The sequence below is a fragment of the Chrysochloris asiatica genome, unplaced genomic scaffold (assembly GCF_000296735.1).
Source record: "Chrysochloris asiatica unplaced genomic scaffold, ChrAsi1.0 scaffold00056, whole genome shotgun sequence".
NCBI lineage: Eukaryota > Metazoa > Chordata > Mammalia > Afrosoricida > Chrysochloridae > Chrysochloris > Chrysochloris asiatica.
Window position 1 is genome coordinate 6,132,047 of NW_006408574.1, and position 16,314 is coordinate 6,148,360.

At 47.2% G+C, this 16,314-nt stretch overlaps 1 protein-coding gene across 1 annotated transcript in view; it reads left to right on the forward strand.

Moving 5' to 3' along the window:
* The window catches only part of DMRT1 (doublesex and mab-3 related transcription factor 1), a 120,089-nt gene that overhangs the window by 71,387 nt on the left and 32,388 nt on the right, over positions 1-16,314 (forward strand). Inside the window, exon 4 of the mRNA XM_006863733.1 lies at positions 1,414-1,558. Within this exon, the coding sequence (XP_006863795.1) occupies positions 1,414-1,558 (145 nt within the window). The remainder of the gene's footprint in view (positions 1-1,413; positions 1,559-16,314) is intronic.

Sequence of the window (16,314 nt, forward strand, 5' to 3'; positions counted from 1 at the left end):
TGATCCCTGGGGTTTCTGTTGGTTAATTTTCCAGAAATAGATTATTGCCAGCCCTTTGTTCCTGGTCTGTATACTGAAACTTGTCCATCATGGTGATCATGCAGTATTTGAAATACCGGTGGTATTTCACAGTATCACAACAATACACATACCAGCACAGTGCCACGCGCTGACAGGCGGGGCGGTTGGGTACATCTTGTTACTAGAACCCAAGTTGCTTCGGAACTCCTGTGATAAGAAAGTTTGGGAAGTGGAGGTCCCAGGCTTCTGCCCATTGCTCCAGGGATGAGCAGAGAAGGGGCAGAATGGACAGTACGTGACATGCCCAGTCTTCAAAGTGGCATCTTTGCTCTTCAACACTTTAACGAGGTTTTTTGCAACAGATTTGCCCAATGCAATACATCCTTTGGTTTTTTGCCTGCTGTTTTCCATGAATGTTGATGGAGCCGAGCAGAATGAAGTCTTTGACAATGTCAGTCTGTTCTTCATTGATCATGATGATGTTGCTTATGGGTCCAGTTGTGAGGATTTTTGCTTTTATGTTGAGGTGACATCCATGCTGCAGACTGTATGTGTTGGTTCTCCTCTGTCTGATTGTACTTGTTAATCAAGCGTCATATAATTGGAGCTGTAGGATAAGCACTCGACCTCAAGGTCGGTTTGAACTGCAAGGTTGGCAGTTGAAAGTCACCAGCCACTCCTCCGAAACCCTTTACAGGATCGCTGTGAGTCAGAACTGACTCGATGGCACTTAACAACAACAATATAAGTGGAGGGACTATTAAGGGTGCTGTGCCAAGCACTCTGAGATAGAAAAGATACCTTTAGGCATATCCGTTCTAGGATCTCCAGAAGCGGGGTACTGGAAGGTGAGGCTGAGGAAGACATTCAGCCTTGCATGTCAACAATGAATGCTGCTGTTATCGGGACTGACTGTGAGGTTTGGAAATGTAAAGGTAGATGTTTTTGTAGCAAAAGGAGGGGAGTGATTGACTTTGCAGTCTAGGAGCGGAGGTCCCTAGGACCTTCAAGGGAGAAGAATGGAGAGTGGGACCCTACCCAGAGAAGCAGTGATGCCTGAGATGGAGGCAGAGACAATGATGTGGAGAGATGGAGCAGTTAGGGACTTTAGACCCAGAGAGGGAGAGGGGCTGTGTGCTGATGACCGGGGTGCAGGCGTGCAGGGTATATATACCCTTTGGTTGTTTGATGATACATGGAGGGAATTATAACTATGGCAATGAAACGATATACGATAGGCTGAATATAAAAGTAATGTTCTCCCATGTAAACTATCACGTGATTCACATTAAAACATTAAAAAGAAACAAAGAATGAATGAATGCTACGATTCTTGTAGTAGCCATGCAAGGCAATGTTGGGTTCATGGCGGTCCTCTGTCTTCTTTAGCAGATGAAGAACTTAGAGAGCCGCCACACCATGAGTTCACAGTACAGGATGCATTCCTACTACCCACCTCCTTCGTACCTGGGCCAGAGTGTCTCTCAGATCTTCACCTTTGAAGACGGCTCTTCCTACTCAGAAGCAAAAGCCAGCGGTAAGTGGTGGGTCCCCAGACTGGGTTTGGGGTGGGGCGAGGCTGAGACTCTGCACCTGAGCCGCTAGCAGCTGCAAAGTATTTTGCTGTGAGAAAATTCAGAGCATCATGGGCACTATTTAGCCACCGGATGATGCTCTACCTGAGAGTTCCTGTCATAGTTTGTCTTTCTGGAGACCAGGGGTGACAGTCATAAGTTGGCACCCCATAAAAAGCTGTAAAACATTTTCTGAAAGGATCGTTCTGAGATACAGGGACACTTTAGACATCATGGTGGTCATGATTTTGTTTTATTTTAAACTAGAAAGTGTATCCATCTTTCGGGAAAGGGTCCAGTAATTACCAATGGTGAATCGACTCAGCTTTCTAACAGTTGAGCCCATGTAGATGTGCCTTGGATGAAAGTCCTGGAGATCTGCTTCTGAAAAATCAGCCGCTAAAAATCCCATGGAGCACAGTTCTCCTCTGGCACACATGGGGGCGCTGTGAGTTGGAACTGGTTTTTAGCATTCTGGAGCCTTTCTGAATAGAACAGATTCCAGTAGCAATACAAGTAACTCTGTAGTTGTTCAGTGTTGTCGAGTTGGTTCCAACTCATAATGACCCTGCATAGGGTTACCGAGGACTAGCTGGTGGGTTTGAACCAACAACCTTGTTCAAAGCGAGAGAGAAAGAAAGACCTGGTGATCTGCACAAGTCTGTTCCGCCTGTGGGGTTGGGATGAGTTGGAATGGACTTGGTGGTACTTTACAGCCACACATGAGTCCTGTGTGGCACTGTGGGTTAATGTGCTGGACTGTAAGGTCGGTTTGAACCTTAAGGTTGGTGGTTCAAGGCCACCAGCTGCTCCTAGGAAACCCTATACAGGGTTGCTATGGATAGGAACTGATAACACTTAACAACAACACCCAACACCCAGGGTTTAAGCCTGAGACCTCCTTAAACTCCATACTTTCAAACATCTGTAACACAGAAAAGTTTGAAGTAATCCTAGTTATTACCGATTTCTTCCCATCTTCCCTTGTGCACATTACAGCAACGGGTCTCTCCTTTCCTGAGCCCCCCTAACTTCCTTCTCTTTGAGTCTCCTCCTTTTCTGCCATAAATCCAAACGCCTGCCACACTTCTCTAAACCAGCTCCAATAAATTTCTGCTTCTTCTTGCTTCTCACTGTTGGCGCTCCGAATTTACACCTTTGTCTCAAGAATGCTAGGGTCCTGACAAATCGTGCATGATTTCTGGAGTAAGAAGCTCAGGTACTGTCTTCATGCAGGTGTGGTCACTGCTGATCCTCCAAAGCTACTCCTTCCCCAAGGGCACACAAGCTCCACAGCAGACAAAGGAGGAATTAAGGACTCTCCTGTTCAGCTTCCTTCCTTAGCACAGGGCAAGCTTGATTCGGGTTCCAACTCAGGGTTTGGATGTGGGCTTTAACTTGTTTTTAATCAAAACTTTGATTCATTTATTTAAATGGTTAATAGAAATATTTTGCCAACTAAACATCTTGACAAGGTCAGTACTTGCTGGCGAAGCCATCACCAGTCAGCACCAGTAATTTGTTAGGTAAAAACGCTTTCCATTTTTCAATTTAAAGATGACAAAAGAAAGAAGTAGAATGTTCAATCAAAAACTATATAAATAAAAGACTGCATGTCATTCATGCATTCATTCAGCAACAAGTGTTAATAAGTCAAAGATGTCACAGCAGGTAAAATGGGGACGTACCCAGTGTCCTTCAGGGGCCTACTATCTAGAGAAATAGCTAGAAATAGAGGCACTATGGCAGAGGAACAATGGGAGTTTCACTCATTAGTGGTGACGATGGCTCAGTCTTTCAGCTGCTAATGAAAGGGTGCAGGTTCAAGTTCATCTAAAAGTGGGTTGGAAGAAAGACTTGAAGATCTCCTGAAAAGTCAGCCACTGAAAACCTCACAAATCACAGCTCTGTTCTGACACACACGGAGCAACTGGTATATGGTATGAATACTAATGAGGGCAAGTCAAAAAGTATTGCTACAAACTCATAGAAACTTTTAGTAAACAAAAGTATCACAACGGAAAACCATAGTTTCTCAACATCTCCAACTAGGTCTAGAAACCTCCGAAGGTGGTCCTTCTATCTCTAACCCTTCTCTAAAGAACTTGCATTTTTCCATTTGTTGTTGTTGTTGTTAAGTACCATCGAGTCAGTTCCGACCCATAGCGACCCTGAACCAGGGTTTCCTAGGCTGTAAATATTTACGGGAGCAGAAAACCTCATCTTTCTCCCACGGAGCACCTGGTAGTTTCGAACTGCTGACCTTGCGGTTCGCAGCCTAATTCGTAACCACTACGCTACCAGAGCCATTTGTTGTTAAGGGTCATGAAGTCGTTCCCACAGTCACCCTGGATGAAGGGACAGCTGGTGAGTTTGAGTCACTGACCTTGCAGGACCACACCAGGACTCCCTGCATTTCTGCCATGACAAATGGCAGTTTTTGCATCCTTGGGGGCCTCAGATTGTGTTTTTATAGAAATTTTGAGTGTGGGGAACAAAACAAAAGTGTGAAGAGAAAAGATCTGGGCTGTAGGGTCAATGGGGTGAGGTTTCCCAATGAAATTCTCATAGGACAGCTCTTGAGCCCTCACGGAGTGAGTAGGCGCAGGCGCAGGTGCATTGTTGTGGTACAAAAAATATTCCAAGATACTGGTTTGGAATTCTGAAACTTCATCAGCATAACCACCTGTGGCGAGCTCTTTGGCTTCAACTTGACTGACCCAGCAGATGCCCTTGGAAGACACTGTTCAGATGGGACCTTTATTTGAAGGCATCCTCACGAGACAAGATAAGTGTGTTCCGAAGAGAACTTGTCTGCAGTCATCCACTGATCAAAGAGACAGTGTCTTGGAATAAGCCTGCGCATATTTGAACTGTAACCTCGTAGCAACATCTTTTGACTTTCCCAGATGTAAGCTACTCATTCTGGTCCGTTCCCAACAGCAAGTGAGTACAGATGAAACTCGACTTCGGTCTCTGTCCAGTTCAAACCAGTCAGTTCCTTGGCGCATGGAAGCAGTTGATTTATTTTAGTGTGAAGCCACCTAAGTCTTGGTGTGGTGCCGTAGAAGAAGCACTGGGCCACAAGGTCAGTTTGACCTGTAAGTCTCCAGAAGCTCCTCGGAAACCCTATACAGGTGTCTGAGCTGGAGACTCAAAGGCACTTAACAACAACAACAACAGGAAACCCTACGGGGCAGTTTGACTGTAAGTTGGGATTGAATCCATAGCACCCAACAACAATAAAGCTTTCTAAGACTTCATGGTTCTGGATTTGGAAATCAAAGCGTGGTTCCATTCAAACCACTTGGTCCGCAGGCACTCAAAGATAAAAAATAGAAGAGAAACCTGTTGCGGTCCAAATTGGTCCAATCTGTTCGGGCTTAGAGTGCCTTAAGGCTTTCTGGAGATGACATTTGCACCAAAAGAAGAAAGATGCGAGTGTCCTGCCCAGACTCTGCCCCCTGTTCCCTTTCGAGCGGGGTGCAAGGAGCTGGACACGCCAAGGGCTGTTTTAGTTGAGCTTGCGTTCTGCCCTGAATTGTCTGGCTGGTTCCTTAACTTTCTTGCCCTAAGGAAAGCAGGACGCATTTTATGCAGTGTTTAGAAAATGTAGTTTCTGAGTTTCAGAGGAATGAGCTCTAGTGCACAGCCTCTCGTCCTCATGGGACCTTTTTATTCTCAGCCTTGTCTTTGAGCCAAGACGTCTGAGGTCATTGGGTGGCAGTGACATGGAGACCAGAGTGTAGACTGGGGATGAGGCTCTCGCTGGGAGAGAGGACTGGCTCAGCACCTCCCCACCACAGTCAGAGAATGTCGGGGTTCTTCCACTCTCACCTGAAAAGGTGGGATAAAGAGGAACGGTTTTGTCAACATTCATACATGAATCAGGTAGAAAATGGGAACAAGCATGGATGGCATTGAACGCTTCTCCTCCAAAACCTGCCGACACCGCTCAAGTCTGTTTGAGGGAGTCCCTGGTGTGGGGGCTGCACAAGTAAGCATGATGGATGTTGTGGTGGTTATCTGCCATTGAGTTGATCCCCGACTCGGGCAACCTCACGCACAGCTGACTAAAGACCCTACGCACCCCGCCCTACCACCACCACCCAGGTGTAGGTGGGACTGCTGTGATCCACAGGGTTTCCATTGGCTGGTTTTGGGAAGTCGATCACCAGGCCTTTCTTCCTAATCTTAGGCCTGAAGCTCCACTGAAACAGTGTCAGCATCCTAGCAACACGCAGACCTGCACTGACCGATGGGTAGTGGCTGTACGTGACGTGAGCCGGCTGGGAATGCAACCTGGGTCTTCTGCATGTTGTTATTGGTGCCACTGAGTCAGTACTGACCCACAGTGACCTTATGCACAACCAAACAAAACACTGCCCGGTCCTGGGCCAAACTCACAATTGTTCAGTTGCTGCCACTGTGTCATTCCGTCTCGCTGGGGGTCTCCCTCTTTTTCACTGACCCTCCTCTTTACCAAACATGAAGTCCTTCTCCAGGCACTGGTCCCTCCTGATAATATGTCTGAAGTATGAGAGATGAAGTCGACCATCCTGCCTTCTGAGGAACATTCTGGCCGCACTTGTGCCAACACAAATTGGGTTGTTCTTCTGGCGGTCCGTGGTACTTTTCATATTCTCCAACACCATAACTCAAATGCATGGAGAAGTGGGGGAGCTCTACCACTGAGCCCCTGTGTCCTCATGAAGACGTATTGAACATCATTTACAAGACTTATTCTTAATATTAGGATCTGTGGTGATGCTTATGAAGTGTTTGGTTTGTTAACCAAAAGGTCACTGGTTAGAACCCACCAGCTACTCTGTGGGAGAGAAGTGTGGCCATCTGCTTCTGCAAAGACCAACCGTCTTAGAGACCCTCTGAGGCAGTGGTGCTGTGCCTTTTAGGGTCTCTGTGGGTCAGAAGCAACTCCGCAGCGTCAGGCTTGGTTTGGGTGCCTGGCTTTATTATGAATATGCTATTGACGCTAAGTGCTGTCGAGTCGGTTCCAACTCATAGGTACCCTGTATAGGGTTTCTGAGGACTGACTGTGGGTTTGAACCGTGACCTTGTGGTTCGAAGTCCAGTGCTGACCCTATAGCACCACATCAGGAGTCATTATTACTCTTCTGTTACACGCATATTGTGTTTTCTGGGTCAAGTGCCCTGATATCTAACGGCAATCAATCAGTGACGAGTGAATGAAAACCAATTGCTGTTGAGTCTGTTCCAACTCGTTGCCACCTTACAGGACGGAGTAGAACTGCCCCACAGGGTTTCCCTGTGTAAATCTTGACAGAAGTGGATTACTTCATTTTTCTCCCAAGTGACAGTGGGTGGATTTGAACGGCCAACTTCTTGGTTAACAGCCCACTGGATTAAACTGAAACTTCCCCCTTAACTGAAACTTACAGGGTTTCCAGGCTGTAACGTAATCTTTACTAAAGCAGATCACCAGGTCTGTCTTCTGTGAAGCTGCTGGATGGGTTCAAACTGCGCACTCAGAAACTGACAAATCACTTTATACTTAAAAAGCAGTCTGGAAACCGAGCTGAAATGCTTGCTGGCTGGAGGAGGAAAAGATGCCTTTTCTTGTGTCTTTCTGAGCGCCTCAGGAAAACACTCCCAGAAGGTACACTAGGGAAGGCAGAGAGCAGTCAGCCCCTGGGAGTTCTCTGTGGAAAAGGCATCCAGGACACCGCAGGGGTGCCTGCAGGGTACAGGTCAGACTCAGTCCCTCTGGGATAGACCACCCCTTACTGGAGGACCTCAGCAGAGCCTGTCTCCTGCCCTCACCTGGGGGATCTGGAGTCCAGCCTTCAACTTAGCATCCCTCCCAGGGCCTGGCTCAACCACTGAGAAACCACAGTTCTTTCTCCCAGGCCCACACTTTGTTGTTAGTGCCATCCAGTCAGTTCTGACTCATAGTGACTCTTTATAGGGTTTCCAAGGAGAAGAGGCCTTGAGCCGCAAACTTTGCTGTTAGCCATCCAGTGCTTACCAGACCAGACTCTGCTTGTGGTAAAGCACACCTGTGAAGGCTGACAGCCTCAAACAGACATGGGGGCCCCCCTGGGGTCCCAACAAGACCTGGATCTATTCATGTGGAATTTTCCCTTTGGAAAGCTGGAGTGTGGGGGGCTTTGTTCTGACTGTAGCCCATCTCTGAAGGAGGTTGCTGGGTGTGGGCTCACCAGGCTTTGTAGACAGAATTCGGGAGTCCACACTTGCTAGTGTTTAAAATACCATCAAGAGATGCCTGGGTAGATACAGTGGATCCATTCATATGGTGGGATATTACTCGGTTATAAAGAGAGACGGTGCCCTGATGTAAGCTACAATGCGTTTGATGCCTTGTGAAACAAGTCAGTCACAAAAGGCCACCTAGTGTCCGATTCTGTTTCTGTAAAATGTCTAGATTGGGCAACTCCATGGAGTGCTGGTGTGGCGCTGTGGGTCAATGCGCTGGACAGCAATGTCGGTTTGAACAGCAAGGTCAGCGGTTCAAGCTCACCAGCTGCAACTCAGAAACCCTATACGGGGTTTCTGTGAGTTGGAACCGACTCGGCGGCACTTAACAACGACAGGCAATTCCATAGAAACAGGAAGCAGAGGCTGGCAGACACTGGGGTGCAGGAAGGGGACAGGCGGTGGCACTGCTTAGGGGTGGGGGGCGACAACACTGAGCTGCTTCATGAGGGAAAAAACAGGAAGCAGATACTAGTGATGCTGAACAACATGGCGGAGGCCACTGGTGTCACCGATTGTCCGGCAAATTGTAAACATGGCGAATGCTTTGTTGTATATATTTTTACAGCAATTAAAAAAAACACCACCAATTATTTACTAGTTCAGCATGAGACGTGGGCCTCTTCTGTCTCATGTCTGTTTCCCCTCCTTACACGAGCTGCCCTCAAATTCCTTTTGTGGATGTTGTTGTTGTTAATACCATCTAGTCGGTTCTGACGCATAGTGACTCCTATTGTATAGGGTTTCTGAGGAGCGACTGGTGGGTTTGAACCGCCAACCTTGAGGCTCGAACTGACCTTGCAGTCGAGCGCATTAACCCACAGCGCCACACCAGGACTTGGAAGCATGCGCTCAACATGGGAATGCAGCATTCACAGTAACTACACAAGAACACCTTCACATGGCCCTGATAGCCACGTAACACGGCCTTTACGGGATCGTCTCTGGTTACCTTTGCATTTTCTTGAACTCCCAGTTAGAGGGTTTGAACTGCACAGGTTAACTGTTTGATGAAGGCACACATTATGGACTGAAACAGCTGGTAACTAGGTTTGAAGTCCCCACAGAAGCACCATGAGTTACTACTTGCTTTTTGATTTGCCAATTAGTATGAATCAAAAGGACTTCCCGTTTTCCCTAGGTCGTGTTTCAAAAAGATACTGTTTTGCACTCAACCGAGTTTGTTGGTAGCTTATCCTGAGATGCTTTAACGTCTTAAAAATGGCTAAACACCCAGAGCATACCTATTCGGGATTTTCATTTGACTAAAGACGAAGGCCTAGGGCAGGGCCAGGGAGAACAGTCTGGAAACAACACCGTAGGGATTTCTGGTGGTTTTTATAGGAGTGGTGGTGTTAAGTGTGGTTGAGTCAGTTCAGACTCACAGCGACCCTGTATAGGGTTTCCGAGGAGCAGGTGGTGGGTTTGAACTGCTGACCTTGTGGCTCTCAGTCCAGTGCTGATCCTACACACCCAGATTTTCTTCTTCCCTCCCACCCACTTTCCTTTCCTCTCTCTTTCCTTTGCTATAAAAATACCCACATTTTCTCCAGTGCACGGTTCAGTGACCACAATGTCACGGATCGGGTTCTGCAGTTTTGATCCACAGTCATTGCCAAATTTCCCGTTACCGTCAGCAGAAGCTCACTGCTTCCTAAACTGCAAGGCCCTGGTTCCCCACCCTCTCATCCCCGGTCACCCCTAATGGACTTTGGGCACTACGCCTTTGCTTCTTCTCAGTGTTCTGTGTGAGTGAGTTCTTTCTATGCTATTTGACTGACTGAAATCGTGTTCTTCAGTAGCATACAAACATTAGGGCTTCATCTCTCTTTACAGCTGAGAGCTAGTCCATTGTATGGGAAAGACCACACGTGTTCATCCAGTCATCTGTTGATGGACACCTGCTTGTCTCTACCTTTTGGCAGCTTGCCCATCCATGTTTTTGGTGGTAATTGTGATTCATTGAATTCAGGGGTGACAGTGAGTGCCCACCTGCCTGCTCGGGTCTTGGACCCCCATCTTATCTGTGTACCTCACACATGATCAAGTCTACCACTTCTGCTTCTGGCTTTAAGCCCTGGAGAACCAGTGTCCCTGGAGGCATTGTCTGGGCAAAAACCTAGTAGCCACTAGGGTCAGAGCAGGAGACTGCGTAATGCAAATAACACACTCCCCTGCTAACAACAACAAAAAAAAGTGGGAGAGTCCATTCCACCCAAACATGTCTCAGAAAAAAGGCGTGGTGATCCAAGTTTCACCCCCAAAAATCAAACGTTAAAAACCCTATGGCGTGCCCAGTTCTACTCTGACATACACAGGGTCACCTTGAGTCAAAGTCCATGCCAGGGACAGATGGCACCGGTACCAACAGGGGTTAGTATATCCACCATCCCCAGTAGCATGTCTTCCTTTGAGTGTGTCTGGGATCCACCGGGCCTGGGTGATTTCTCGCTGAGCGCAGAGTGGAGTCACAGTGAAGTTGATTTTCCCCTCTCTGCTCCTGGAAGCACGGCCAGGGCCAAGTACAACTTGAATAACCTTCAAGAGAGCTGTCCTTCTGCCGGCTGCTGTCTTTGCGAATTACCTACAGAGTTAGTGAGCGGGAACAGTTAAGATTTACAAACAATGATGAAGCTTGTCAGCTATCTTTCACCATCCATCACCCAGGTGCCGTGGCCGGGCGGTGAAGTGTTCTTCATAAAAACCAGCTCAGTGTGAAATACACCGCAAGGCACTGTTTACTGCCCTGAAGCTTGGCAATGGCCCTTTATAGTAAATCCAGATTGCGCTGTGACATTACTGTATATCATTGCCCGGCGCGCTGGGGTTTACACTGGGAATGGGTGCACTGCACACCAGATGAGGTGTCCAGAATGAGTTATGTCAGAATCCGGCTGTTAGATGGGGATAGCTTTTGTTTTCCGAACACTGAAAGTTAGCTTTATATGTATTGATGTTTATATAGAGGCATATACGCCCCATCTTGCAGGTATACAAAGGGTATACAATCAATGCTGAGGTCAGATTCCAAGTCGCCTTCCCATGTAAAGAATAGTGACTGGGTTTTTACATGGCTTCCAAACGGCTGTTCATCGAAATTGGCATCAATGTGGTTTTTTTGGGGGAGGGGGAGTTAGAGTAGATGGAAGCATTCGACTGCTCACCGAAAGGTCTGTGGTTTGAACCCACCGGCTGCTCCAAGGAAGAAAGCGGTGGTAACTTGTTTCTGTAAAGATTTCAGCTTTGGAAACCGTGTGAGGCACTTCTAGTGTTCTCTCTGTCCTATGGGGTCCCTACGAGTCGGAAGTGATGAAATGGCAATAGGTTTTAAGGCTCTGCCAGGATCCCTGGCACCCCAGTAAGTAAGCGCTTGGCTGCTAACCAAAAGGTCGTCGGTTTGAACCCATCAGGTGCTTTGTAGGAGAAAGATGTGTCACTCTGCTTCCGTAAAGCTCACAGCCTTGGAAACTGTGTGGGGTCAGCTCTGTTCTGACGAACAGGATCATTATGGGTCAGAACTTGAAGGGACAGCCACGGGTTTGCTGCTGTGTTTGAGAGTTGAGGGTTACATCATACTAGGAGTGAGTTGCATTTTGCTATATGTTTGCTGTCTGTTCCTAAAAAGACAAGGGGTCCCCTTTCTTGGCACTCCTGTGGTACCCTGGAATGATCTCTTGGCTGAGAGGGCAAAGGGGAGATACCCCACAGGAACCACCCCTCCTCCACCTGCTCAGGTCTCTGAAGCAAGCTGCTTATTTACGATTTCCTTCCTGCGTATCAAAATCCTTGCACTCATTGTTATCTTGCAGAGATGCTGCTCCCCAGAGGAGATTTATGGGGTCTGAGCTTGAGTCTGCACAGTAAAAGAGCACACTGAATTTATTGCACGGTCAGGTTTATTTACCTCCGCCCTAAAAGCACTGATATTAAAAATGAGCTCCATAGAAGATAATACTCCAGATATCAGCAGGCTCCTAGGGCCCCTGATCCGCCTGCGTTTGAAAAGGCTGTTAGTGTAGCAGGGTGGGTAGGCCCTTTGTGGCCGGAACACACCTGCTTCTACCTTGAGTGCAGGGTCGCTCCCCCATTTGCACCTGTGTCAAGACTGGGGTTGGGTTCCCCGACTTTGTAGAGGCAAATGCAGACACCCATAGCAGTGCATGGTGCTGGCCTCTAGGGGGCAGTCTAGGAGCTTTCTCTCCGGGGAGGTGGAGGAGAAAAACCCCAGAATCAGCCCTGCTGGGGGTCTGCCCTTGCCTTGGTAGTAGACCCAACAGGTGGGATCACATCCTGAGGGTTATAAGAGAAAACACAGGCTGCCCAGCTAGACGTAATTACAGATAAGCAACAAACTACTGTTGAGCATAAGTATATACTCAATATTTTCGTCTACTGAAAAACGATTTGTTGCTTCGGAAAGGAAATTCACATTTAACATGACGATCCTGCGTTTGCCATGATCCACTGAGCTATGGTGGCACGGTGGTTAAGGCCTTCAATGGCTCATCATGTGGTCAGCAGGTGGAACTCCCCAGCTGCCCCCTGAGTTGGCAGCCTTGGAAACCCTGTGGGTGGCTTTTCTCTGTCCGACAGAATCACTGTGAGTTGGAGACGACTATAGCTTTGGGGTGTTGTTGGGTTTTTTTTCTGGCAACCTTGCACTTTATTAGTATCTTCTCAGAATCACAGCTTTTTAGAACCCTGGTGGCACTGTAGGATAAGTGCTGGACTACTAACCACAGATTGAGAGTTCAAATCTAATAGCCGCTGTGTTGGAGAAAAAAATGACACTTTCTGTTCCTGTAAAGATCTACAGCCTCAGAAACCCTATACAGGGCCACTAAGGAGCTCTGGTAGCGTAGTGGTTATGAATCAGCCTGTGAACTGCAAGGTCAGCAGTTCGAAACTACCAGCTGCTCCCGCAAAGATTTACAGCCTCGGAAACACTGCACAGGGTCACTGTGAGTCAGAACCGACTCCACGGCACATAACAACAACAACATGAGTCAGAACCATAATGGCAATGGATTTGGGGCAGAAGGTGAGGAGTCTCTGGTGCAGACCTGAAGCTAATGGAAGGCTAGAGCTTTGAGTCTATCCCAAAGTGTGTCAGAACAAAGGTCTGACTGTCAGAACAAAGGGACTGTCAGAACAAAGGGACTGTCAGAACAAAGGTCTGACTGTCTACTTCTGAAAACTCAGCCTCTGAAAACCTCTGTGGAGTACAGTTGTACTTTGACACACATGGGGTCGCTGTAAGTCTTTTCACTGTTGTTGGGCAGAAAGCAAAAATGAAAAGCGGGCGGAAGTGCCCTCTATCAACATTTTCAGTGGCTATCAGATCTGTTTCATTATTTATTTCCACAAGAATACTATTCAAGTAGCATTGCTGACTAGACTAGGAACCGCTGCTTCCTGGTTTGCTTGAAGCCATTCATGAAGTTTTTGGTGGAAAACTTCTGGATTATAATTTACCCTTGATCATCATAAATGCATGAGGGAAGCTTCAGAAGGTTTCTGGAAAAATTCCATTGTCTGTGTTTTTGTTTTTAAGTTTTTATTTTGGATTGAATGATAAGTTTACATGAGAGAAATTGGTCTTACACTCATAGGTTCATTGCAATGATTACAATCTCGTCTGTGTATCATCATTCAACAGTATTTACTTCTATTCCCTCTGGGGTTTTTTGGGGGGGTTGGGGGGGTATTCACAAAAACACTCAGGAATGTATAAGAATTTAGACAACCAAAGGGCACATTCTGCAAGCCTGCCTCCTGGCCACCAGCTCTCAGTCTTTCTCTTTCCATGACTCTAGAGTCCTCAGCTGCTCCCTCTCTCCATGTCCCCATCTCTGCCTCCATCTCTGGTGCCGCTACTTCTCTGGATAGGGTCCTGCATTCTGCTTGTGCTCTTCTCCCTTGATGGTCCTGGGGGGTCCTCTGTTCCTGGACTGTAAGATTAACTACTCCCCACTTTATGTTACAAAACTTCTACCTTTACAGTTGTGACAGTCGCAATTAGTCATGATAACAGTTAGTCACTATCGAATCATAAGAATCTGATCCCCTTCTCCTTTCACCAGATTCGTCTGGACCAGATGAAAACTATCCAGTGGGGATTGGACCTTCCCCACACACTCTGAAATGAAACTTCCTCCCATTATATTTTAATTCCATTTTTCCACGAAATTTTTGAAGGTCCCTTCATTTTGCTTCTCCTTTGTTTAGGTCGGTCATAGGTCCAAACAAGTCAGAGTCATCCTATTTCTTCTTCCTGTGTTACAGATTAGATATGGGGGTGGGGTGTAACAGCTAATGAAAATAAATCCACTGCTCAGTGTTAACATGAGTCTGGACACTTGTGGTGAATTCTTTTCAATCCTCTCACTTGTCCATTGCGGGTTGGAGAGATAAATCTTAAAGGAGATAGCCCCTTCAGGATCCGTTCCTCTCTGTGGCTTTTCTTAATCCCCCCGGATGTAAATCAGTAGGTCAGCCAATAGTTAAGGAATAAATAGTTAAGGAATAAATTCACAGGGTGAATTTATTCTGTGTTGTCGGTTTAGCATTTTACCCCAGGGGATAAGTGGCTCAGAGCAAGGCCACTTAGATGCCTGATGTCTGCGGAGTCCTGGGATACGCTGCCTTCCTCCTGAGCTGACTGCTTGGCTTGGTTGCTCAGTTCTGCAAGCGTGAACTGGAGTCATTCTGAGCTTGCTCTTGTTCAGCTCCTGGGTGAGTCTTCTCTGTGGACTTTCTCCTTCCCTAACTACCTTTAAGAAGGAGTCCTGGTGTAGCGCTGCAGGTTAATGTGCTGGACTGCAAGGCTGGTTTGAACCGCAAGGTTGGTGGCTCAAGCTCACCAGTTGCTCTTCGGAAACCATATATAAGGTCGCTGTGGGTCAGAACCGACTCGATGACACTTAACAACAACTTTGAGAAACCAGGATGGCAGTGAAACTGGATCATTGTTGCGGAAAGAACCTCTTTACCAGGTGTGGTTTGCCTTTGTTACACGTGGCTAGAACTGAGAGATGAATCCTGGCTGGTTTGTGCACAGCAGCTTTATTGCGATATTACGAGCTCTGTTACTGATTGAAAGGTGTGTGGTTCAAACCCACCAGCCCTTCTCGGAGAAAAGATGTGACTTCTGCTTCCTCAGAGATAACAACCTTAGAAACCCTATGGGGCAGTTCTCTCTGTTGTAAAGGGTTGTTCTGAAACCGAATCTGCTCTGTGGCAGTGGGTTTGGTTTGGGGGTTTATTGAGACCATAAAGTTCACCCTTTGGAACTGTACAATTCAGTGTTTTTTACTATCTAATAATTCTCTAAAACAAGATCCCCTTTTCTTTAGCAGTCATGCCCAATGCCCCTAATAGCCATCTTTCTGCTTCCTGGCACTCTTGGACTTAACCAAATGTGGACATTTGATATAAATGTGGTGTTTCATCTCCCTTGTTTGGTTTGTAAGCGTCCATCCATGTTGTGGAATGCATCCCTACTCCATTCCTTTATATGGTCAGATAATCTGTTGTATAAAAGGGGTGTGGCGCTGTACCACGGGGTTGTTTGGAACCACAGGGTTGGCGGTTCACACTCACCAGCTGCTCCTCAGAAAACCGTAGACGGTTGCTATGAGTGAGAACCCACTCGAGAGCACTTAACAACAACAACAACAACGTATGTACACAGACACTTGGTGTATTTTGAATTCTAAAATCAATTTCAGGACCCGGCGAAGTTCATGACTGCAAATATTAGACCCCAGGTTCTCCAGGTGCAAACGTGTTTTATCTTGTCTGATGACCTCTCCCGCTCTTAAACACAGTATGAATGTCTAATGAGTAGCAGGACCACCAGCTGCAGACAGGACCTATGCCGTCCAGGTGGAGTTAGGGTTAGGATTTATGCTAATCAGGCGGTGGTGACTTGGCGGCCGTGGGAGAATTCTCCCCTTCCATACAAGGGACTCAGGTTCTGCTCCCAATCAATGCACCCCCCGTCTGCCAGTCGAGGCTGGTGTGTATTGCTGTAAAGTTGAATAGGTTTCAGCAGAGTTTCCAGATGAAGAAGGACTAGGAAGAAGGACCTGGTGATGGACTTCCAGAAGTCAGCCAGGAAAATCTCTGTGGATTTCAACGGTCTGGTTCACGGATGAGGATGGGGACGGCGCGGGAGGGGCAGCATTTTGTTCTGTTGTGCCGAGGCCGCTTTGAGTCAGGGATGGACTCGATGGTTGTTAATAACAACTACAACAGCAACAACAGCCCATGGTGGTTTCAAGTCTCTTGAGTGTCTCCTCTGCTGGTTGAGGTTCTGAGGAACATAATGGAGACTGTTTGCTGGTCTTAATGGTTTTGGTGTGGCGTTTGATGACTGCTGATCTCCCAAAGTCCAGTGTCCAGGCCGACCGGACCCCTGTCTGCAGGGATGCTTCCCCGAGGTGGAGAACACAAAGACAGA